Consider the following 21724-nt stretch of genomic DNA (forward strand, 5'->3'; position numbering starts at 1 on the left):
ACAAACAAACGCCACAAATTCTCTCCCCCAGAATGTTGCGTTGGTCAATATTCCTGAATGGGTTCCAGTACACCTTGACCCATGTGCCGGGGAAACAGTTGTGCCATGCTGATGCGCTGAGTCGATTGCCCCTTCCTGGCGGGAGCAATGAGGATCCTGCTCCGGCGGAGCACATTATGATGCTAGAAACACTTCCGGGGGCTCCTGTAACAGCTACGGATATAGCTGAGAAAACTAGGAAAGATGCTGTTCTCTCCCGTGTGTTGTCAGTGTGCAGTGTGAAGGTTCTATCACAGATACAATTTTCATAGTAGTTTAACATAAGAATTTAAGAGCCTTCTGGATCAGGCCAATGGCCCCTCTAGTCCAGCATCCTGCTCCCACAGTGGCCACCCACCTGGTTGTGGGGAAACCCAACAGCCAATCCCTCTTTCCAGAGAACTATTGTAGCTTTGGGAGGGAAATAGGGATCTCCTAATGATTCTCAGTACCCTTAACAAACTACAGTTTTCAGGATTATTTGGAGGAAGCCATAACAGTTTAAAGTGATATGATACTGTGTTTAATATATAGTACATGTGGAGCCAGTTGGGACGCGGGTGGCACTGTGGTCTAAACCACTGAGCCTAGGGCTTGCCGATCAGAAGGTCGGTGGTTTGAATCCCCGCGACAAGGTGAGCTCCTGTTGTTCGGTCCCTGCTCCTGCCAACCTAGCAGTTCAAAAGCACGTCAAAGTGCAAATAGATAAATAGGTACATGCTCCGGCGGGAAGGTAAATAGTGTTTCCGTGTGCTGCTCTGGTTCGCAAGAAGTGGCTTTGTCATGCTGGCCACATGACCCGGAAGCTGTATGCTGGCGCCCCCGGCCAGTAAAGCAAGATGAGCGCCGCAACCCCAGAGTCGTCTGCGACTGGACCCAACGGTCAGGGGTCTCTTTACCTTTACCTTTACATGTGGAGCCTATATGATTATAGCAGTTACAAGTACTTAGGCTTGTTGCAGGAGGATGTGGGGGATTTAACAAAGGCTTCAGCAACTTCCACAGAATGTGCTCAGGGTGGATTGCGCCTTATACCTACACCACACCCTCTCTAGGTGCAATCCAATGAATCTCCCAAACCCTTCGCAACATATTTTGCCTGGACCTTCCTTTCTAGGAGTGCAGGTATGGCTAAGATGTTCCCCCTGCTCCAACAATACTAATCACCCATGCAGATACTGGTCCATTATTGACTGGGAATCTTAAAACATTTACCAAACATATTTATTTGGAAGTGAATATCCATCATCAACCTCATTTATATGTGGCTAAGCTTTGCCCTTCCTCCTCCTCCTCTTCCTCCACTTCCAAATGTGGGAGGTGGGAAAAGTGAAACCATGAAAGGATTCATTGTGGTGGGATTCCCATTTATTGACAGGGGGGTCCAGGACTGGGCTGCTAGCTTTCCTTGATGGTATCCATCACACTGAGTGCTGTTGACTCTCCACTGTGCACTCACTGATCTTTGCTGGTTCTATAAGCGTCTACAGTGCTGGGCTTCGTGTGTACACTGTATGCGCCAAAGTCTTCAGTGTCCCGGATGGTTTTTGTTTCGGGGATTTCATCAGTATAACTGTTCAACAGCACTTCCTCAGAGGGCCCAGTCACAATGATCTTAGGAATAAGCCTTTTCTTCTTGGCAAGTTTATCAGTAGATACTGCAAGGAAGGAAGGAAATATCAAAGTGCTGCATACTGGGCTGGGGAATGGACATTAATAATATCAAAGGGAAACAGCAATTGTCTAAGACGGAACTTAGTATTTCATTTTCAAAAAAGAGCTGCCAAGGCCGAAATCTGCAGGAAAACTGCTTCTGACATGAAACCTTCTCTCGGATCCTAAGTGTGAGGAGGCTAGTTGTGGACACTCAAGAGCTGCTATGTTTGTTCCCTCCAAGGCAGGAGCAGGTTAACTTGGGGTGATCCCACTCTCACCTGGCTTACTCCTGATCACTCTCAATGTAGGTCAATGAGGAAGTCAGAGAATGAGGAATATAATCAAGAGGCTGTAAACACATTTCTTTGATGTTGTTCTGACTTCATGCTAACAGTTTAAACAGTATGACTTCTTGGCCCTTCCTTGGATACAGGGGACTGCCATGATGACCTGTAGTTCTTCAAAATGTACCACTGCACCACTGTTACCAAGGCCTCAGGCAATTTAGTTTGCTTCAGTTCCAGCTGAAGAGTGACAATGACAACCCATATAAGTGGAAGTGAGGTGATGCCCTAGTGATGGAGAATAATAGTTGCACCAGGACTGCAGAGCTGAAGGGAAATATGCTCTTGTCTCTGCTATCAGCCAGGGAACAAAGGGGGAAGTGGCAGGCTGCACCTCTGTCCTCCAAGGAAGATTGCCCCAGTAAGGTGAAGACTGGGCCAGAGAAGGAGCAGCTGCAGAGTGTCTTTGTGCTTCACCCCTCCCTCCTTCCCAGGAGGCTCCAACTGCACTTGGAATTAAGTGGGTCGCACTCTGGCCAAGGGACAAAGCGCTGCTGGGTTGATGGAGGGAGGGCTGGGTATTATTATACTCTACTGCAAACCGCCTTGAGAATCTTTCAATAAAAAGCAGGGTATAAATCTTTTAAAGAAATAGTAACCATTTCTCTTGGTTTTGTTTTTTAAATACTGTTGAAGACTCCGAACCCTCAAGATAAGGTGGGTTAGAAAAAAATACCCTTATAGCCTATGTTGGCTTCACTAAGTATATGTATATCTACAAAGGACTACTGAGAACATGCAAATGAGATATGCTATTGCTGTCACTATGACCCACTGTTCTCCCTTTCTCACCATCTACTTGCATAGGATGTGTCACAGGCTTCTTCGTTGCTTTACCCGATGTTGAAGGCTGAGTGTTTCCATACATATGCTGGCTCTGTTCTTGGAAGCTGGGCTTGGGTTCTTTGACCTTGCTACCATCTATATTTTTATGAACATGAGCTGGTAAGGAAAAATACAAATATTAAGAATGGAAAAGGAGACAGGTGTAGCTCAATGGTAGAGCATATGCTTTGCATGCAGAAGGTCCCAGGTTCGGTTCCTGGCATCGCTAGGGAAATGTCCCCCGCCTGAAATCTTGGATTGTTGCTGACAGTTATAGACAATGCTGAGATATGTGGACCAATGGTCTGACTTGGGATAAGACACGTTCCTATGAAATAAAAAAAAAACTAAATAGAACAAGCAATCTTTTATCTCACCATTTGCTAGCTCTTTGCCAAAGACCAGCAGCCAATCAGAACATGAACACCTTACAAGATCAGACTGATGGCCATCAGTGATGATGGGAGTTGTAGTCCAGCAGCATCTAATTCTAAAGGGTCACAGGTTCCCTGCTCTAACAATTGCACTCCCAGGCACTGGCTTAGATACTTCAAGGAACCCATAAGCAAGCCATGAAGGGAATAGCCTTCCTCCCTTATTGCTTCCCCTTGGAAGGACTCTCTCTGAATGCTCTGAACACTTCATTTAGCTGTTGTGACTAACAGCCATTGATTGACTTCTCTTCCCCCACAGATTTGTCTATTTTAAATCTAATTGTCATTCATTTCCAGCAGATCTGCTCTGAAATCAAAGTAAGTTGTACACTTATTCCCCCCCTACAGTCTTTCAAGAGGGTTCTTTGTGCCACTGATATCATAGAGGGCTTACCTATTTTATGAACAAGACAGAGAGAGGTTAAGGATCAATAATAATAATAATAATAATAATAATAATAATAATAAATCTTTAATATGGTCAAAGACCAGCAAGTTAAGGATCAATAACATGGGTGCTTCCAGGCTAAAACCTCCCCCAAATACAGTAACTGTGGTGCTTAACAGGCACAGAGGCATGCTACATAGATACTTAAAAAGAAGAGGGGCACAGGCACTAGGACACAAATCTGTATATGCTGATTTATGCATATATATGCAAATATAGGAATTACTAGAATTTTAGTTTCACAGAAGCCATGCTAATTAGTTTCCCACTCAGAAAACAAACATATCAAGCAAGACCTGCTGATCTGGTTCTACGAACATGACATTCTAATTGTCCTCATTGAACTTTAGCTTTGTTTTATGATAGTGCTGTTAATTTGTTTCCTATTTATTAGACTTGTTTTTATGGATTCTGTAATTTATGTATATTGATATCTTTTTTCTGTAGATTTGAATTATTAGCTATTTAATTGACTCCCACTCTGAGACTGAAATATCCAATGAAAAACGCAATGTAAATGCTTAGGTCACGTCCACACCATACATTTAAAGCAGCCTCCCGCAACAAATCCTGGGAAATGTAGTGTTTCCCTCACAGAGCAAGAATTCCTAGCAACCTTAACAAACTACAGTTCCCATGATTATTGGAGGAAAAGCTTGTGCTGTAAATGTAGGGTGTGTTAGAAATAAAAAATAAAAATGAGAACTTGTGGGATGTTGGAAGAGGCAGGCATTAACTGACTGACTGTTCTTTTAAATTAAGTGCTGTGGTACCCTGATTCTTGGCATATTTACTGAGAAGAAAGTTCCACCATTTTCTGCAGTACTTGCTTCCAGGACCGAAGCCTGAAGAGGATTGTACATGTGCAGCAGAATGAAGTGGTAATGGGGTAATAGAATGGAATGTGCTACTTTTTGCTGCAGGGGGGAATCGCATTTCTGAATGGTCCCTGACATTAAAAAACAAAACAAAAAACTGTCCCTGCATATAAAAAATTGGCAGATCAGGAAGGAGGCTGGGATAGAACCTTTCCCCTTGATGTGTTTGTGTTTTTACTTGCCGAGGGGTTTTCACAAATGTTATCTCCTACTTGCAGCCTGAAGTGGTACCATTCATTCTACCACCTCAGGATCCTACCACCACATCCTGCTGCCTGTGTAGTGACCAGGCTGCCTCCATCTCTCACCCAAAATGGCATGCTCTCAAAAGGATGAGCAACTCTCCTCCCCCAACCCACTTCATTTACAAGCCATAGCCATTAGGCTGGCTTGACCTCATTCTGCTCATGCCAACTGTTACCTGGCACTAACCTGAACCCTTCTTGGACATCATTCTGTAAAGAGGAACAAGAACATTTTACCTCCTCCCACATCTTCATGCTTGCTGTGAGACCCCCCCATAGATGAGCCTACAGTCCTTCCTCCCCTGACATTGGCACTACTCCATCCTTGATTGCATTGTCTGGGCCCTTTTGTGACTCAGCACCAACCAGCGCCATCATCATCAAAGAAGCAGCACACCAGATGCACAGCAGGAGGGGGCTGATTCAGCTCAGGAAAAGACTCCTGTGATATCCTCCGCAGGACCCTTTATCCATGGCAATGTCTGGGGTGCTGAAAGAAAGTACGGGTTTCCCTCCTTTCTTCCACACTTTTTTCTCTTGGGCTTATTAGTGTTTGGCATGTTTTCTCCCACCACCATTTTATATTTATTATATCCCTCTCACCATATCCAAATGATTTTTTTTCTTACATCCTCAGACAAAACCATCTCAGGAGAGAGAAGTTAGAGTGAAGAGTAATAGATCTTGAGCCACTCCCATCATGGTTGGGAGGCATTTCCCATAGGCAAATCCTAAATCCCCTTCACTGCACTACACTGGATCTAACTTTTCTAAAGTGCACTGACCTTTTTGGAACTTGCACTAGGATGGTTTGGATGTTGCAAGACTCTTGGTGATGACAGGTAAGTGATATTGGGACAGAGTAAGGGGACTCCCCTATTTTCCCATTGTGGGTGACCCTGAAGAACCCTCCAAAACTGTTTGTACCATCAAACATTTCATTCTGCCATGAAGCTTTTTCTAATATTTAGCTAGAGTGATGGAAAACAAAGATGCTCCATCATCTATGTGCTAGCCCATGGGTAGGCAAACTATCTGTGATATTTTAATGTCTTTTTATATTTGTTGGAAGCCGCCCAGAGTGGCCGGGGAAACCCAGCCAGATGGGCGGGGTATAAATAATAATAAATAATAATAATAATAACTAAGGCCCAGGGGCCGGATTCGGCCTAATTGCTTTCTCAATCCGGCCCGCGGATGATCCAGGAATCAGCGTGTTTTTACATGAGTAGAATGTGTCCTTTTATTTAAAATGCATCTCTGAGTTATTTGTGGGGCATAGGAATTTGTTCACCCACCCCCCATATAGTCCACCCCCCGACAAGGTCTGAGGGACACCCTGCTGAAAAAGTTTGCTGACCCCTGGAAATTTGAAGATGGCCTCTGAATATTGCCTCTTAATCATCTCTTCTCCAAGTTAAACATAACCAACTCAACCTTTTCTCATCAGACTGGTTCTCCAGACACCTTACCATCTTTATCTCCTTCTCTGGAAATGTACCAGTTTATCAATATCCTTCCTCCAAGTGAAAGTTGGCCATATTCTTCTTGAAAAGAAAGGTGGTCTTTAAATTCTAATATTATTATTATTATTAGTAGTAGTAGTAGTAAATTTGCATGGTGGTAGACAGCCCTGCAGTTTGGGTCAAGCTGTCACACAGTAGAGGATCCCACCCAACCTCACCTGTTGAAGACCAGTGCTCTAGTCAACACAACCTCATCTTCACCAGTCAGTAGAATGGGGATAATTTTGCTGCCGCTCAATTATGCTCCAAAGTTATGCTGCAACCATTAAAGTATCATACAACCAGCAGAAACATTCTCAAGAGGCAGTCCAAGCACAATGTGCATGGTGCTGTGCTATGAACTATCCATGGCCAATGTCTATTTATTTGGAAAGCAATAGTGCCTGAACACTAAATTCGCTTCCTTTCTTCTCCCCTTCATTGTTTCTTCCTTTTCTATGTGTCAAAGATTTGTTAGTTTGAAAGCCATTCTGGAGTAGGAACCCGTCTATTTTTTGTCCAGCCCTAAATACACTATTTTTATCCTAATTCTTCTATATGCAGCCCTAAATACACGATGATGATGGAAATCATCACCACCGCCAAATAATACGCAATAATAACAACAGCAATATGTAAAAAACAATCATATCGATATGCAAATAAGATTTATATCTGCTTCGTGCTTCAATTATTCCCAAGCTGTGCACAAGCGCTTTTCCCGCATCTCATCAACTTCGTTTTCTTTCTCCCTCGTTGCCATAGGAACCGCCACCTACGAGCCTTGTCTTGCTGGGCGTGCCCGCGAGTGACTTCTTTTTAAGTCTACGCATGCGCCAGCACGGATCCGGTGAGCGAGACTGCGGCGCGGTAAGAAAGATGACGGCGGTCGTGATAGACCGTCATCTCGCGAGGCGTGGCTGAGATCGCGTTCGAGACGACGCGGAAGAGGCTGGAGAGAGAACCCGGAAGTGGGCGAGGAGGGAGCCCGGAAGTTTTGGTCAGCGGAGTAGACAGAGGACTCAAGTCAGAATGGACGGTAAGGCAGCTCTTTCCCCTTCCTCCTCGGGTGGGTGGGTGGGTGGGGATGGAGCGACCTCACATTCAACCTTGATCCAGGGTGTGGGGACTTTGGGACTGGAGCCTTGCCTACAATGGGGTGGGGATAACGGGGAAGGTGAAAGCGGGGTGGGGTTCCGGGGGGGGGGGAGTGTGTAACAATGAAGCCATCAAGACATGACTTTAGCATTCTCCCACCCAGCTCCCTGCCTTGACTCCCATAAAGTGTTTGTGTGTGCATATATATTTATACATATAAGCACACACCCCTTGTGCAGGTGAGCTCTAGGTAAATTCTCTCGAGTTGTCTAGAAGGGATTTGGGGCGGGGATCTCTCTCCAGGCTGCCTTCCTGCCTGCCTGTTAGAGTTGTTGACCTTTTCTCTCCCCTCCGCCCCCAGGCTCCTGCTTCACACACATTTGTCAGGGGATGGTTCACCTGTTCAGTTTCTGACACCTGATACAAGTGCCTTCCTAGAAAAGGAAGTTGACAACCTTGTTGCCCCCCCCCCCAGACAAGGCAGTCAAGAAGCACACATGGGAGGAGGAGGGGAGGTTCTTTTTCTTCTTCCTTCAACTAAAGGCGAGTTGCTACTTGACACACAGACAGAAATCTAGCTGCTGTGCTTGGTATTTTGAAGGAATGCTTCCCCTTCCCCATCAAATTGTTCTGATTAAATGTCTGGGGTGTTCGTTTTGCCTGCAGAGTGTGTTTAGGCTAACTTAATTTTAGTCATTTAGTACAACTTGGTACAATTCATGGATTGCATAGGTTGCCGAGTCTGACCACCCTGTCGTATGTCACAGGGTTGGACTAAATAGTGTATTGGATATGCCTTGTGATTTTGTGGGAGGCAGCTTCAGATGTTTGGCTTATGATCTTTGATATAGCCCACTTTCATTACTCCTGCACTTCACTCACAAATGACTATGTAACTAGATTGTGTGTTTTGTTTTTAATATGTGGCACAGAGGTTTCTGCCTAAGGGCAGGGGGTCAGTCAGTGGTTTTCTAACCCATACTAGAAAATATCTATTGGTATTATGATATGCCCTGTGGAGCCCTGCGGACAGAAATGTATGCCTGTGAGAGGCATAGTTACATGTAGGTAGCCGTGTTGGTTTGGCGTAGTCGAAACAAAATTAAAAAATTCCTTCCAATAGCACCTTAGAGACCAACTAAGTTTGTCATTGGTATGAGCTTTCATGTGCATGCACACTTCTTCAGATACACATCTGATACATATCTGAAGAAGTGTGCATGCACATGAAAGCTCATACCAATGACAAACTTAGTTGGTCTCTAAGGTGCTACTGGAAGGATTTTTTTATTTTGTGAGAGACATGTTTGCATTGGCCAGAAACTGATCTTTTCATAATAATAATTTTAATAATATTTTTATTATATGTACCCTGCCCATCTGACTGGGTTTTTCTAGCCACTCGTCTGGCTGGCAGTCCTTTCAAGAGAATCATTTTTGTGAGCCAGATAAGACTCATGTTTAGAGTCTTCAAAAGGGGATCCTTTAACAAGCAGTAATGTATTTTCCTCATTTCTTGTATGCCACTTCCTGTTCCTGGATGCCAGGCAGGTGACACAGTGTATGAGCCAGTTACCTGGGTGACATAGTGTTTGATCGATTTACCTTCACCACAGAGGTAGAACAGGAGTCTCCAGCTAGGAGTTATCCTCCAGGCAGCTTGAGAGGCCAGAGTACAGAGGAAAATGATTGCCGTAGTTAAGGTTGAGTGTTGAATTCTGGAGAGAGAAAGTGCTGTGGCACTTTGAAAGACTGGCTTACTAGTATATTGTCACATGATTAGTATATAGGCTATAAATGCATGACAGGTCAAGAAGTTGAGCTCCAAGATGCAGTGATTCCTCCTGTGGGACTGGAAAAATGTAATGATTTTTAGCAGCAAATGTAAAAAATGTAGGAGCTAGTTCATTGTATAGATATAAATGTATTTCATATTCCTCATGTAAAGTTGCTATACACAAAGGATTTTTGTTGCTCTATGGAAAGGGTTTATTTAATGTACCCAGTTTGGACCTCTTTGAGCTAGAAGGAATGTTTGGGTTAGTGGAAATTTCAGTCAGTACCCTTCATTCTGAGACCTCCTTTTTCCCCTGAAACCCAACTATTGTCATCTTTCTCTTCACAGATACACTCTTCCAGTTAAAGGTGAGTGCTGGACACTATGAAATGCTGTTTCTTCTTGCTAACTATTCTGCAGCAAAGTATAGAAAAGGATGTAAAAATTTAAATATATATATATATATATACTGTACACCAGGCATCCCCAAACTGCGGCCCTCCAGATGTTTTGGCCTACAACTCCCATGATCCCCAGCTAAAAGGACCAGTGGTTAGGGATGATGGGAATTGTAGTCCAAAACATCTGGAGGGCCGAAGTTTGGGGATGCCTGCTGTACACAGTGCAAATGCTGAATTATGGAGAGAGAATTTATTTATTTTAAAGATTAGTGCCCTGCCTTTCAAATGGATGGTCTGCAAGGAGGCTAACAGTCCTCAAGGCAGCTGTATGTGCAATTTTTAAAATAAAAAATCACTATTTAAAAACACACTTTTTCATGGTGAACTTATGTAGGTGTCACCTAGGTTTCTGTCAGGAAGTATTGTCTTCCTTGGACAGAGAAAGCATCTACTTTCTGGACTGGCAGGTTACTAGTTTGTACAGTAGTTGTGTATGAGACTCTGGGATGGGCAGCTTCTGGGGACCACATTAAGTACAGTGGTACCTCGGTTTACGAACACCTCGGTTTACGAACTTTCGGTTTACGAACTATCCTAACCCGGAAGTTAGTAAACCGAGGTGCCGGAGGTCTACTGAGCGTCCGATGCCTTCGGGGAGGCCGGGCCTTCGCTCCGATGCCTCCTGGAGGCCCGCAGCGAAGGCCCAGCCTCCCCGAAGGCATCGGAGCGAAGGCCAAACCTCCCCAAAGGCATCGGAGCGTCGGATACCTTCGGGGAGGCTGGGCTTCGCTCCGATGCCTCTGCGGAGGCCGGGAGCGTTTCCGCGACTGGGCTGCAGCCGCGAAAGCGGTCCCCGGCCTCCGCAAAGGCATCAGAGCAAAGCCCCAGCCTCCGGAAGGCATTGGAGCCGGGACTTCGCTCCGATGCCTTTGCGGAGGCCGGTGACCGCTTTCGCGGCTCCCCAGCCTCCGCAAAGGCATCGGAGCGAAATCCCGGCTCCGATGCCTTCCGGAGGCCGGGGAGCGTTTCCGCGACTGGGCTGTACAGCCGCGAAAGCAGTCCCCGGCTACCGGAAGCTGGGGACCGCTTTCGCAGCTGCACAGCCCAGTCGCGGAAACGCTCCCCGGTCTCTGGAAGGCATCGGAGCGGCTTCGCTACGATGCCTTTGCGGAGGCCGGGGAGCACTTTCGCGACTCTCCCCGGCCTCCGCAAAGGCATCGGAGCGAAGTCCCGGCTCTGATGCCTTCCGGAGGCCGGGGAGCGTTTCCGCGACTGGGCTGTGCAGCCGCGAAAGCGGTCCCCGGCAACCAGAAGCCAGGGACCGCTTTCGCAGCTGCACAGCCCAGTCGCGAAAGTGCTCCCCGGCCTCCGCAAAGGCATCGGAGCGACTTCGCTCCGATGTCTTTGCGGAGGCCGGGGAGCACTTTCGCGACGCTCCCCAGCCTCCGGAAGGCATCGGAGCCGGGACTTCGCTCCGATGCCTTCCAGAGGCCGGGGAGCGTTTCCGCGACTGGGCTGTGCAGCCGCGAAAGCGGTCCCCGGCTTCCGGTAGCCGGGGACTGCTTTCGCGGCTGCACAGCCCAGTCGCGGAAATGCTCCCCGGCCTCCGGAAGGCATCGGAGCCGGGACTTCGCTCAGATGCCTTTGTGGAGGCCGGGGACCGCCTCCGCAAAGGCATCGGAGCGAAGTCCCAGCTCCGATGCCTTCCGGAGGCTGGGGCTTTGTTCCGATATCTTTGCGGAGGCCGGGGACCGCTTTCGCGGCTGCAGCCCAGTCGCGGAAACGCTCCCCAGCCTCCGCGAAGGCATCGGAGCAAAGCGGTTAATCCGTTCTAGAGGGTGTTTTTCCTCGTCTAGAACGGATTAATCAACTTCCCATTACTTTCAATGGGAAAGTTCACTTCGGTTTACGAACACTTCGGTTTATGAACAGACTTCTGGAACCAATTGTGTTCGTAAACCGAGGTTCCACTGTAGTGGGAAGTTTCACTGACTCAGACTAGCTTTTCCCACAGCTCTCCATTGTGTATTCAATGCAGGTGGCTTCTATTCTGTCTTGTAAAATTTATTGATATTCTACAGCAGGCATCCCCAAACTGCGGCCCTCCAGATTTTTGGCCTACAACTCCCATGATCCCTAGCTAACAGGACCAGTGGTCGGGGATGATGGGAATTGTAGTCTAAAACATCTGGAGGGACGAAGTTTGGGGATGCCTGTTCTACAGTATGCCAACCCCTTGGTATTGCATCTTTGTGGGCCTCAGATTTGTGTACTCTGAATATGCACACAACTTAAAAATTACTCAGGATGTATTGGTCTAAAGTAGGGAGATAATGGCCATTTCTACCTCTTGTTTCTGTACAAGAGCCCTCCTGAACCAGACCAGAGGCCTGTCTCACAGCAGCCAACCAGATGCCTCTGGGAAGCCCCCAAGTAGGACATGAACACAATGACACTCTCATGTTCATGATCCCCAGTAATAGTTATTCACTGGAAGTGATATAACCCTCATGACTAGTAACCATTGTTATCCGTTTCTCCGTGAATTTGTCATATCATCTTTTAAAGTCATCCAAGTTGGTGGCCAGTACAATCTCTTGTGGTAGCCAGTTCTATAGATGAACTATGTGATGTGTGAATATTCCCTCCCTTTCATCCGCTTTAAATTTTCCACTTTTCAGATTCCTTGGATGACCCTGGGTCTAGTATTATGAGAGGAACAGGAGAAAAACATGATCTTCTTTTCCCACCTCTTAACATACATAATTTTACAAGCCTTTGCCCTATTTTCCCCATAGCCCTTTACTGGTCCTTTTTGTAAACTAGAACACCCCAAATATTATAACCTTTCATCACAGGGGAGTTTAGCCACATATGGCTTGTCTTTTCTTCATCTTTTGAGGTCTTGCACATACTTTTTGAGATACGGTGACTAGAAATGTACAAATAGCAAGTTCTTCCCTGTGGATATCTCCTCCTCTGGAGATGTCTTCCTGCCTGCCTACCTACCTACCTACCTACCTACCTACTGAGCATCTCATTCTCTCTAGTTTACAGCCAAGCAGCTGGAGAAGCTTGCCAAGAAGGCAGAAAAGGACTCCAAAACCGAGCAAGCCAAAGTCAAGAAGGTAATGGAAACAAATGCTGGTGATGAGAGGAACTGCCAGATGTCCCTGGAAGGCTGACTGCCTCTCCAATCAGGAACTCCGATAGCAGCATTGCTGCTCTCTCTAAGCCTCCTTGCTTACACACTGTGGCTCCCCATTTGAACACCAGGAACCAGTGCCCCTCCAGATCTTGTTCAATTATAACTCTTATCAGCCCCAGTCAGTATGACAAGCGGTTCGGGATGATGAGAGTTGGGTCCAACAACACCTGGAGTGCCACAGATTCCGTATCCTTGTTTTAATTGTTTTTGTTTTAAGGCTCTGTGTTTCCTGTGTCTCCCTGCTCAGTGCAAAGTTTTGGCTCCCTTAGTTTCTCCTTTCTATGCCCATCCTCTCTGTCTTTTGCTGCGTTCCATTTCTGGCAGAGCCTCACCTTTCCCCATAACTGATCTACTTGGCTGTCTCTGTCTTTAGTAGCTCCACTCCTGAACATGTTTGTCCATTTTCTTGTTCTCTTCCTTCACTCCTGATTTCTCTGTCTAGTGCAGATTGTCAGTAAGGACCTTTCGAAATTGTGGGCACTACATTGTTGCACCACTAAAAATGGAGAGGCATGGGGCAGTCCTTATATAGGGAAAAGGTGGGCCTAGCAAGTCTGCACCATGTATAGAATTCTTGACGTTGGGAGACACTGTTTGAAGGCCACCTTGTTTTGGCCAAGCCATGCATATATGTTGTCAGGTGTGGGGCAGGTAAAGATGCAGCTGGGTTGAAAGGTTTGCCGGTTGATTGGCAGCATGTTTAGAGCCCCATGCAAGTGTTCTGATTCTGGTGAATTCACCCTGAGCATCTCCCCATTTTTCTTCTGCTCCAGGCCCTTCAACAGAAGAATGTGGAATGTGCCCGTGTCTATGCAGAGAATGCCATTCGGAAGAAGAACGAAGGCTTGAACTGGCTCCGTATGGCTTCCCGAGTGGATGCGGTGGCCTCTAAGGTCCAGACGGCAGTGACTATGAAGGGGGTAAGAAGATGCACTTTGGCACTGGTGTTGGGTATCCACAGTCTAACCTGGTGGATGCTTCCTCTTCCCTGCTGCTTAAGGCTACAAGGACTTGCCTTTCACATTGGCCATGTTTGCACATAATGTTTAGCAGCATGGTGTACAGCTTCATGACACCCAGTGGCAATCCCCTACTTTGTGCTCACCAAGGTCTCCTGCCCCTCTCATTGCTTTTTAAAAAATCACATCTTTTACCGTAGGCATTGCTGGGCAAGGTGGGTTGATTTACATCAAGATGATTTAAATCACAGCCATTTTGTGGTGGTGCCCATGCCAGTTTCTCATATTTCCATAACCTTGCCCCACTCCAGTCCATCTGAAAAAGTCCACACTTCACCATTGGTCAATAACAAACCATGGCTTACTGGGAACGAGCAACAGACTGATGCACTCTCTCAGCTGCACCTGCTTCACTCCTCCCTAGCAAGAAACAACACTAATGGTTTAACGTTCAAGCCAGTGCTTGTGTCTTGTTTCTCTCCAAACACACCATGACTGGTAAGCCAAGAGCAAACCTTGGCTTCCACATGTGATTTATCTGGCGAGAAACAAATCACCAGCACCGCTTAGCATGTAACACTAAGCCAGCTGCTCCATGGTTCTGTAAAGGGGGCACAGGGAAGGAACTGGGCAGGATGATTGAGCAGCACGCAGAGTACTTTATTATTTCAGGCTATGGTGTACCATTACATGAAAACTGAGCTACAGTTGGACTGACAGCCACCCATCCAGCCAGCTGTCTTGGTTAGCAACAGATTTCTAAGATCTCTGGAAGGAGTACTTTTCCAGCCCTACTGCCCAAGATCCAATCTGCAATTTAATCCATAATATTAAGCATGTTGTTATTGGCAAACATGCTCATTTGACCCCTGGGTTGCTGACTCTTCCTTATCCTATATTGGTATGTGAGCAGAACTGGCCAGTCTGGTTTGCTGCATTGAAGCCCTGTGGGCTACTTTGGGGCCAAAAAACATTCCTCTTACCCACTCTGCCCCTTTCCACTCTGCCCATTTTTTCTCTGCTTCTCTCTGTTGCCCCCAGCATCTCAATCCTGGCCCCTCTTGACTTTTAGACATTGAGTCTGGGCTTCCAAGACTGAAAATGATGAAACAGCCATTAAGGTCTTGTCAGCTGAGGACTACCTTGGTTGTGACTTGTGCTTCTGAAACCCTCATTCCCTGTTCATTTGAAACTTTCTGCCCCTGGCCTTTCCTGCCATTGTTGCTCTGGGGGACATAACTCTTAAATCAGTGGTGGAGAACCTCCAGCCTGTGAATCTAATTAGACCTACCAGCCCTGCCCATTTGGCTAATGGAGGTCACTTCAGCCAAGCCATGCCCATCTGCTCTGGAGGAGGTAAAGAGGCAGGGCAGCTGAAATGAAAGCGGGTTTGCAGGCACTGCTGGTTGGTCACTTGCAAAATACAGGGCTGTGCTTTGACCTGCGCAGTTTGGTTTTAAACTGTGCAGGCAGAACAGGGCACCTGATGTCATTGCGATGCCAGCCCACGTGTCAAATTTGGCTCAGGGGATGGGGGAGAATGCAGCTTGTGGACCAGATTCAGTTTCCCCCCACTTCATTTAAGTCCTCTTCATGTCCTGGCTCCAGCTCTCTGGGCAATTCCCTGGTGGGCTTCTGCTTTCTAAATGCATGATACATTTTCTGACTCTCTACTGCAGGTGACTAAGAACATGGCCCAGGTGACGAAGGCCTTGGACAAAGCACTCAGCTCTATGGACTTGCAGAAGGTCTCCGCTGTGATGGACAAGTTTGAGCAGCAGGTCCAGAACTTGGATGTTCACACTTCGGTAAGGGCTGCTTGCTGTCCAGGGAGAACAAGGCATCTGTGCTGTAATGCTATGGGTGGTGGGATGCAAGACACCTTAAAACTCCTTCCAGTAAACCTGTTCTGTCCCCATCCCCCCCCTTTGCCTATGACTCCTTCTCCTTCCATCTACCCCCTCACTGCCCGATATGGTGAAGTTCTTTTGAAGTTCAGACTTCAGTGTAGGAAGTGTGCAAAACACTCTTTTTTGGCAGTATGTATGCTCTGGTCTGGAGTTTGGAACGTAGGAAGCTGTCTTATACTGAGTCAGACCACTGGTCCATCTATCTCAGTATTGTCTACCCTGACTAGCAGCAGCTCTCCAGGGGTTTCAGACAGGGAGTCTCTCCCAGCCCTACCTGGAGATGTTGGGGATTGAACCTGGGCCCTTCTACATGCAAATCAGATGTTTTACTGATGAGCTATGGCCCTTGGATGTGGGCTAGGGCAGGAAGGCGCAGAATGTAAATGAACAGCCTTTTTCATGTATGCAGTGTGTTGGGTCTGCTAGCCCACTGTTTTGTTGTGTGAAATGTGGATCAGTCGAGTGAAGGTGTTCTAAGGTGGTCCAGTTTAGCAATGTGATTGTTCATATTAATTTTATAAACACTACAGTTGTGCACAACTCTTCCCTGCCTGTGTAGAGGAAGTGATTGTGTGTGTGTGTTTTCCCTGCTCTCAATGCAAGCTTCTTGTAGAAGGGCCTTGCTACTGCTGATTGATCTCGAGAAAACAAAATAGAGAAACTTCAAGTAAGCATCATGGAATCCAGCTGCAGACACAGATTATAGAATACTTAGTCCCTACTAGCTCACAGCAAATAATTAAATTATATTGAAAGAGTCGTTAACAGTTTTGTGTGATAACTAGGCACCAGCAGAACCCTTCCAAAGCGAGGTGTGGATATTGGGAGGGCCTGAGGATTTTATGTCCTTATTGATAAAGAGGAAAATATAAGAACCACAATTTTTCAAACTGATCTTTCTTCACTTCACTTCTTGCCACTTGTTCAGACAGGACTGTATCCCAGACAATGCTGAACCATGCCTCTGTCGTTATTCATTACTTCCAATGTTGAGCAATGAACATCTGAACCACCACCAGATGTTCATCAGTGGTGGGACAGCAGTAGCACTTTCCTGTTGCAGGGAGATCTGGAAGAAGGGCGTGTTTTGTGCTGGACACTTGTGTGGGACAGCAGGAGGAATAATTGCCACTGAGAAGCAGGCCCGTTTGTTGGGACTGCACCCATTTGCTTCTGTAGCTTTGGGGACCTATTCTTGTGTTCTGTTTCCTCCCTCCTTGCTAAGGCTCTGTTTTGTGACCCCCACAGGTGATGGAAGACTCCATGAGCTCAGCCACTACACTGACTACGCCCCAGGAGCAAGTCGACAGTCTGATAGTACAAATTGCTGAGGAGAACGGCCTGGAAGTCATGGATCAGCTGAGCCAGCTCCCTGAGGGGGCCTCGGCAGTGGGAGAGAGCTCTGTGCGTTCCCAGGAGGACCAGCTATCGCGAAGGTTCGTTGCCACCCAAACATGCCCATAATCATTTCATAGGATTCAAATTCCTGCTTCTCGGCCAACAACAGAGACCTAGGCCTGGCAGCTGTTAAAATATCTATAAGTTGCCATATTCTGGTAGCAAGTAGCATCACTCTTCTCTCCCCAAAACAGCACCACCCATCCACAGTATCAGCTGGTTTTGGGGAGCCAAGAGGTTTTCAAAAGTATTGTTTAAAATCTTAATAAAATCAATTTTAAATACAAAATTAAAGAAAGAAAGCTTAAGGGCGAACAACCCTAGGGGACAGTCTCCAGAGATACCCTGACAAGCGCTGAGCATGCTCTGTGGCTGCAGAATCTTCTCTGATGTGGCAGGAGGGGAAAGAAGGCAAAACTGAACGAGAGTTGTAATATTCTGTTGCAATTCCCCACCCCATGGTCAAAACTAAAAAGCCAGCTCTTTTCTGTACCTTAAAAAAAAGCCTTTTTTTCATTTTCTGTTTCTCCCATGTTCCTTTCCAGGTTGGCTGCCCTGCGGAATTAACCCTCTCTACTCTCCCTAATGGACTGTTGCTTCTGCCTTGTTCAACTATGATTTGTGGACTTCCTGCGGGAGGCCCCTGGCCACCCCATCCTACGGTGATCGGAAGCAAGACTGGTCCCTCGACTCCTCCAGGCCTGCTATGTTCAGCAATGGACTTTAAATCCTTTCACGGTGATGGCAATTGACTCCCTAAAGACAGTGACAGCAGCAAGCATCTGTGCATGAACTTGCCTAGACTTGGCTGGGATGGCGTGATTGGGAGGCAAATTTATTGGAATGGTTCTCCGCCCCCCCCCCCCCAAACAACAACAACAACTTCTTTTTCAGCCCACACTTTCCTCATCCTCTTGTGCCTGAAAGTCATTGGATGAAAGGAACAGGAGCATATAGCTCTTAGAAATGATTCAGGCAGAGCCTTTGCAAGACTTAAAACCTTTATATCTGGAGCCTGTGTCTGGTGTGTGGAGGCAGGTGTGCTGTTTGTTTCTCCTAATATCAATCACTTACTTGGCTAAGGGCAGCCTCCCTGACCTGGTGCCCTCCAGATCCTTGGACTACAACTCCCACAAACCCCAGCTTCTATAGCTGATGGGAGTTGTGGTCAACAGCATCTGGAGAGCACTAGGTCAGGGAAGGCTGTTTTAGGGGATGGCTTGTGGAAATCAGACTATTGGAATTGTGCTACAAAGTGAGCTTGTTGAGAGAATGACTGTGCACCTTTCTCCCCTCCCCTGCCTGTCTGTTTACACACCATTTTGGATTTACACACCATTAAGTGACCTTTGAAACTAATGTTCCTTTATTCTCTCCCTCCATTTTACACACACACACACACACACACACACACACACAGAGAGAGAGAGAGAGAGAGAGAGAGAGAGAGATTCATTTGCTGATTCTATACCCTCTGATTCTTCTGCTAGCCCTCCTAAGAACTCTTTGCTCATGTTCTGCATTTCAGTTCACCCTTGTCCAGCATGTACCTTTCCTCAAACTTCTGGAAGGGGAACTCTCATGCACAGAGATGCTTGGGTCTTTCCCCCTGATTTGTCATATTGGAGAAGTTTGCCTCTTGGTTCCAGAGCAGCTCTTCCCCCTGCTCTCTCTCTCTCCCCCCCCCCTTTCAATAAGACTTGGGACCTCCTAATACTCTGGGTGGAAACTTACTCTGGGTGGAAACTGGGTGGGGCTTAACAGGATTAGGTTCTCGTCTTCAATGGTGTTGCTTTGACCTTTCTGCCAGAGCCAGTGTCAAGAGAGCAAGAACCTCTTTGGTCTTAGAGCTCACCTCTCCTGTAAGAAACCACACTGTTCCACTTTGCTGCTCGTATTCAAAATGAGGTCTCTCTCCTCCCACCATTCTGTCTCCGAAGGGCCTGGCCTTTATGCTTGTGCTGTTCCTGTTCTTCTAAGCCGCACTTTGTGGGGTGGGGTGTGGGAACAGAGGGTGTGTTTTCATTGTGAAAGGCTTGTTGGAAAGGGGTTATGGAGTGCCACATCCTCCCAGCTCTTTTTTTGGGAAAAACACTACTCTGTTTTGCCTTCCTCCACCTCTAGTTAAAAAAAAATTAAAGCGAATGCTATTGTTTCTTTCATGCTGTTTTAAATAAATTACTCTCTGGAAATCGGGGCGTATGGGGTTTTAGGAGAGGGGTAGTACCACTAGGGGAACACACACATCATGCTCCTTTTGGTCCCCATTCTGCACTCAACTCTCACCTGGGGCTCTTAAAAGCTGTCAACATGCAACAGCAGTCATGCCAGGAGAACAGCTTCAACTGGGCAGCTAAGCCAGGCGAGGGTATCCAATGAGTCTCAAACACTCAGTAAGTTAGGAACTTCCTCTGCATGCAAAGGCAGGCTCCAGTGGATTGGGAGGATGAGATCAATAGTGGGTCCAATGATCAAGAAGGTGGTTTCTGTGTGTGTTGTAGAGGGAAGTGAGGCAGATGAGGTTTGTCAACCTGGGAAGGTACCCAATCTAGGAGAAGGAGAACTCTGCTGCCTTGCAAGGTATCTTCGAGGGAAGAAAAGGCTACCCTACACAAATCTGGAGTGGAGACTCTATAAGACGGTTAGATGATGCTTTGTACACCAACTTTTGGAAACTCCTGCAGTCAAGCTGGTGCCAAAGGTATTGCTCTGCTTTCCTTTGGACCACATCAGCGAGGCCGAGAGGGGGGTCTTATGGGCAGCCCAGTACCTCCATACACACTGGCCAGGCCTGCATCCCAAGGAGGTCACTTCAGTACTGATAAGGTAGTGATTTTAATTAACCGCCGGAGGTACACTCCATTGTCTCTAAGTCTCAAGGCAGGCAGATGCCAACTATCTCTGAAAATTAGTAGGTGGTTAGGTTTACATAGGTTTCTTCACTCTTGGAGCAGGCTGGGAGAATGAGTGGATAATCCTGCCCTTGGGGATCCTACATAGAGGAAAGGAGGGTTACAAAAACTAAGGTCAGTGCCAACGGTCAGCCAGATTAGGCACTGACAGAGCCCCGGGGGCTCAGAAGGGTTTCCTGCCCTGTCGCCATCCCTGCCTTCCCTGCCGTGGCCCCAAAGCTGCTCCTTTTGAATGAGATCCAAGTTTGATTTCTATCCACAGTGTCCGCATACCATGTTCAATTACTCAGAAGGCCCAATCCTTCCTATTTCATTTTGTAAGAAAAATTGTCGCCACAGGGCAGTTTACAGTGTCCAATAGGTGGTCATGCCATCTGCAACATGATGAAAGAGCAACTGCTGTTCTAGCTCTTATGTCTGAGAATTGGTGTCTGAGTTGAGGGCAGGGAATTGAATTTGCAGCTCCCGATACACAGCATGGCTCCTGACAGTTCTTTCTGGTGTTACGTCCCTCCCCCGATCCAAAAAGGTTGGTAAACTCTGTACAGCAGGCATCCCCAAACTGCGGCCCTCCAGATGTTTTGGCCTACAACTCCCATGATCCCTAGCTAACAGGACTAGTGGTTGGGGAAGATGGCAATTGTAGTCCAAATCATCTGGAGGGCCGAAGTTTGGGGATGCCTGCTGTACAGCAGTGTTTCTCAACCTTTTTTGGACCAAGGCACACTTGTTCCATGGAAAAAATCACGAGGCACACCACCATTAAAAAAGTTAAAAAATTTAACTCTGTGCCGCCCTATATTGACTATATAATTATGACTGTAAGAAACACTTGCCAATTGCTGTGTTGGTTGCGATCTCCTGTAATAAGGCTTCACAAGCCGCTGATTTCTCTGCCAGCACAATCCTTTGCTCGGCAAGTTTCAGGTTGAGCTCATCCAGCCAGCTTCTTTAAGTTTGTCTAAAACCACCCTCCCGTGGTGGTGGCTGTTGAGAGCTGCGCTCGCTCCGCGTTGTGACCCGGCCGGCTTCCTTTCCGGCGGGTTATTGTTGGGAATTGGCGGCCGCCAGGCACGTGACAATGCAAATCGCCCTTCTTGTCGCCGCACGTTGCGGCACACCAGCCAGCGTCTCGCGGCACACTAGTGTGCCGCGGAACAGCGGTTGAGAAACGCTGCTGTACAGTATCGCTCCCTCAAATTCTCTGTGTGGTTCTGCATTAAACAGGTTTTCCACAAGAGGGCTCCCTTCCCCAGGAATGGCGCTGCTTTTTGCCTAGTCCAGCTTTAGATGTGCTTTAGCTCCAGCAGAGGCAATTTGGGGGGGGGGGGGCTTCCAGGGTGATTGGCCCAGGCACATTCTCCTTGGGGCAGGGGACTACTCACATCACCCTCCCCAAGCCAGCCTTGTGCCACTTTGTGAAGCTGGTATCTGATCAGATTCCATTCTTGGGCACTGCCTGGTCAGACTGCCAAAGCAGTGGCTCAGAATTGGGGCAAATAAGAGACCAACCTGACCCCATCCATTGGCCAGAGAACGAGCCGATACAAGAAGCTGGCCTCCCTGCTCTCCACTCCCATTGCCTGTCACTCTGGGACTGTAGAAGCAAGGAGAGAGGATGCTGTGGCCCCATCTGTCATCTGCTAATGGAACAAGCGCTAGCAATTGCTATTCAGGCAAGAGAACC

The 21724-nt window shown here is 47.1% G+C and overlaps 2 protein-coding genes across 2 annotated transcripts; one reads left to right on the forward strand and one right to left on the reverse strand.

Moving 5' to 3' along the window:
- Window positions 1-1137: 1137 nt before the first annotated feature.
- Window positions 1138-5078, reverse strand: SPATA33 (spermatogenesis associated 33). The gene is made up of 3 exons (XM_088671101.1): window positions 5057-5078; window positions 2832-2981; window positions 1138-1697 (listed from the first exon to the last, which is right to left on the reverse strand). The coding sequence occupies exons 1-3, from the start codon at window positions 5076-5078 to the stop codon at window positions 1495-1497; spliced, it is 375 nt and encodes a 124-aa protein (XP_088527227.1). The 3' UTR covers window positions 1138-1494.
- Window positions 5079-7331: 2253 nt separating this feature from the next.
- Window positions 7332-19285, forward strand: CHMP1A (charged multivesicular body protein 1A). Its single transcript, XM_060276046.2, has 7 exons — window positions 7332-7413; window positions 9598-9617; window positions 12701-12778; window positions 13632-13778; window positions 15497-15625; window positions 16976-17163; window positions 17671-19285. Exons 1-7 carry the CDS (start codon window positions 7407-7409, stop codon window positions 17690-17692), a joined length of 591 nt encoding a protein of 196 aa, XP_060132029.1. The 5' UTR covers window positions 7332-7406; the 3' UTR covers window positions 17693-19285.
- Window positions 19286-21724: the final 2439 nt, after the last annotated feature.

This window comes from Zootoca vivipara, chromosome 6 (genome assembly GCF_965207765.1).
Source record: "Zootoca vivipara chromosome 6, rZooViv2.hap1.1, whole genome shotgun sequence".
Taxonomy (NCBI): Eukaryota; Metazoa; Chordata; class Lepidosauria; order Squamata; family Lacertidae; genus Zootoca; species Zootoca vivipara.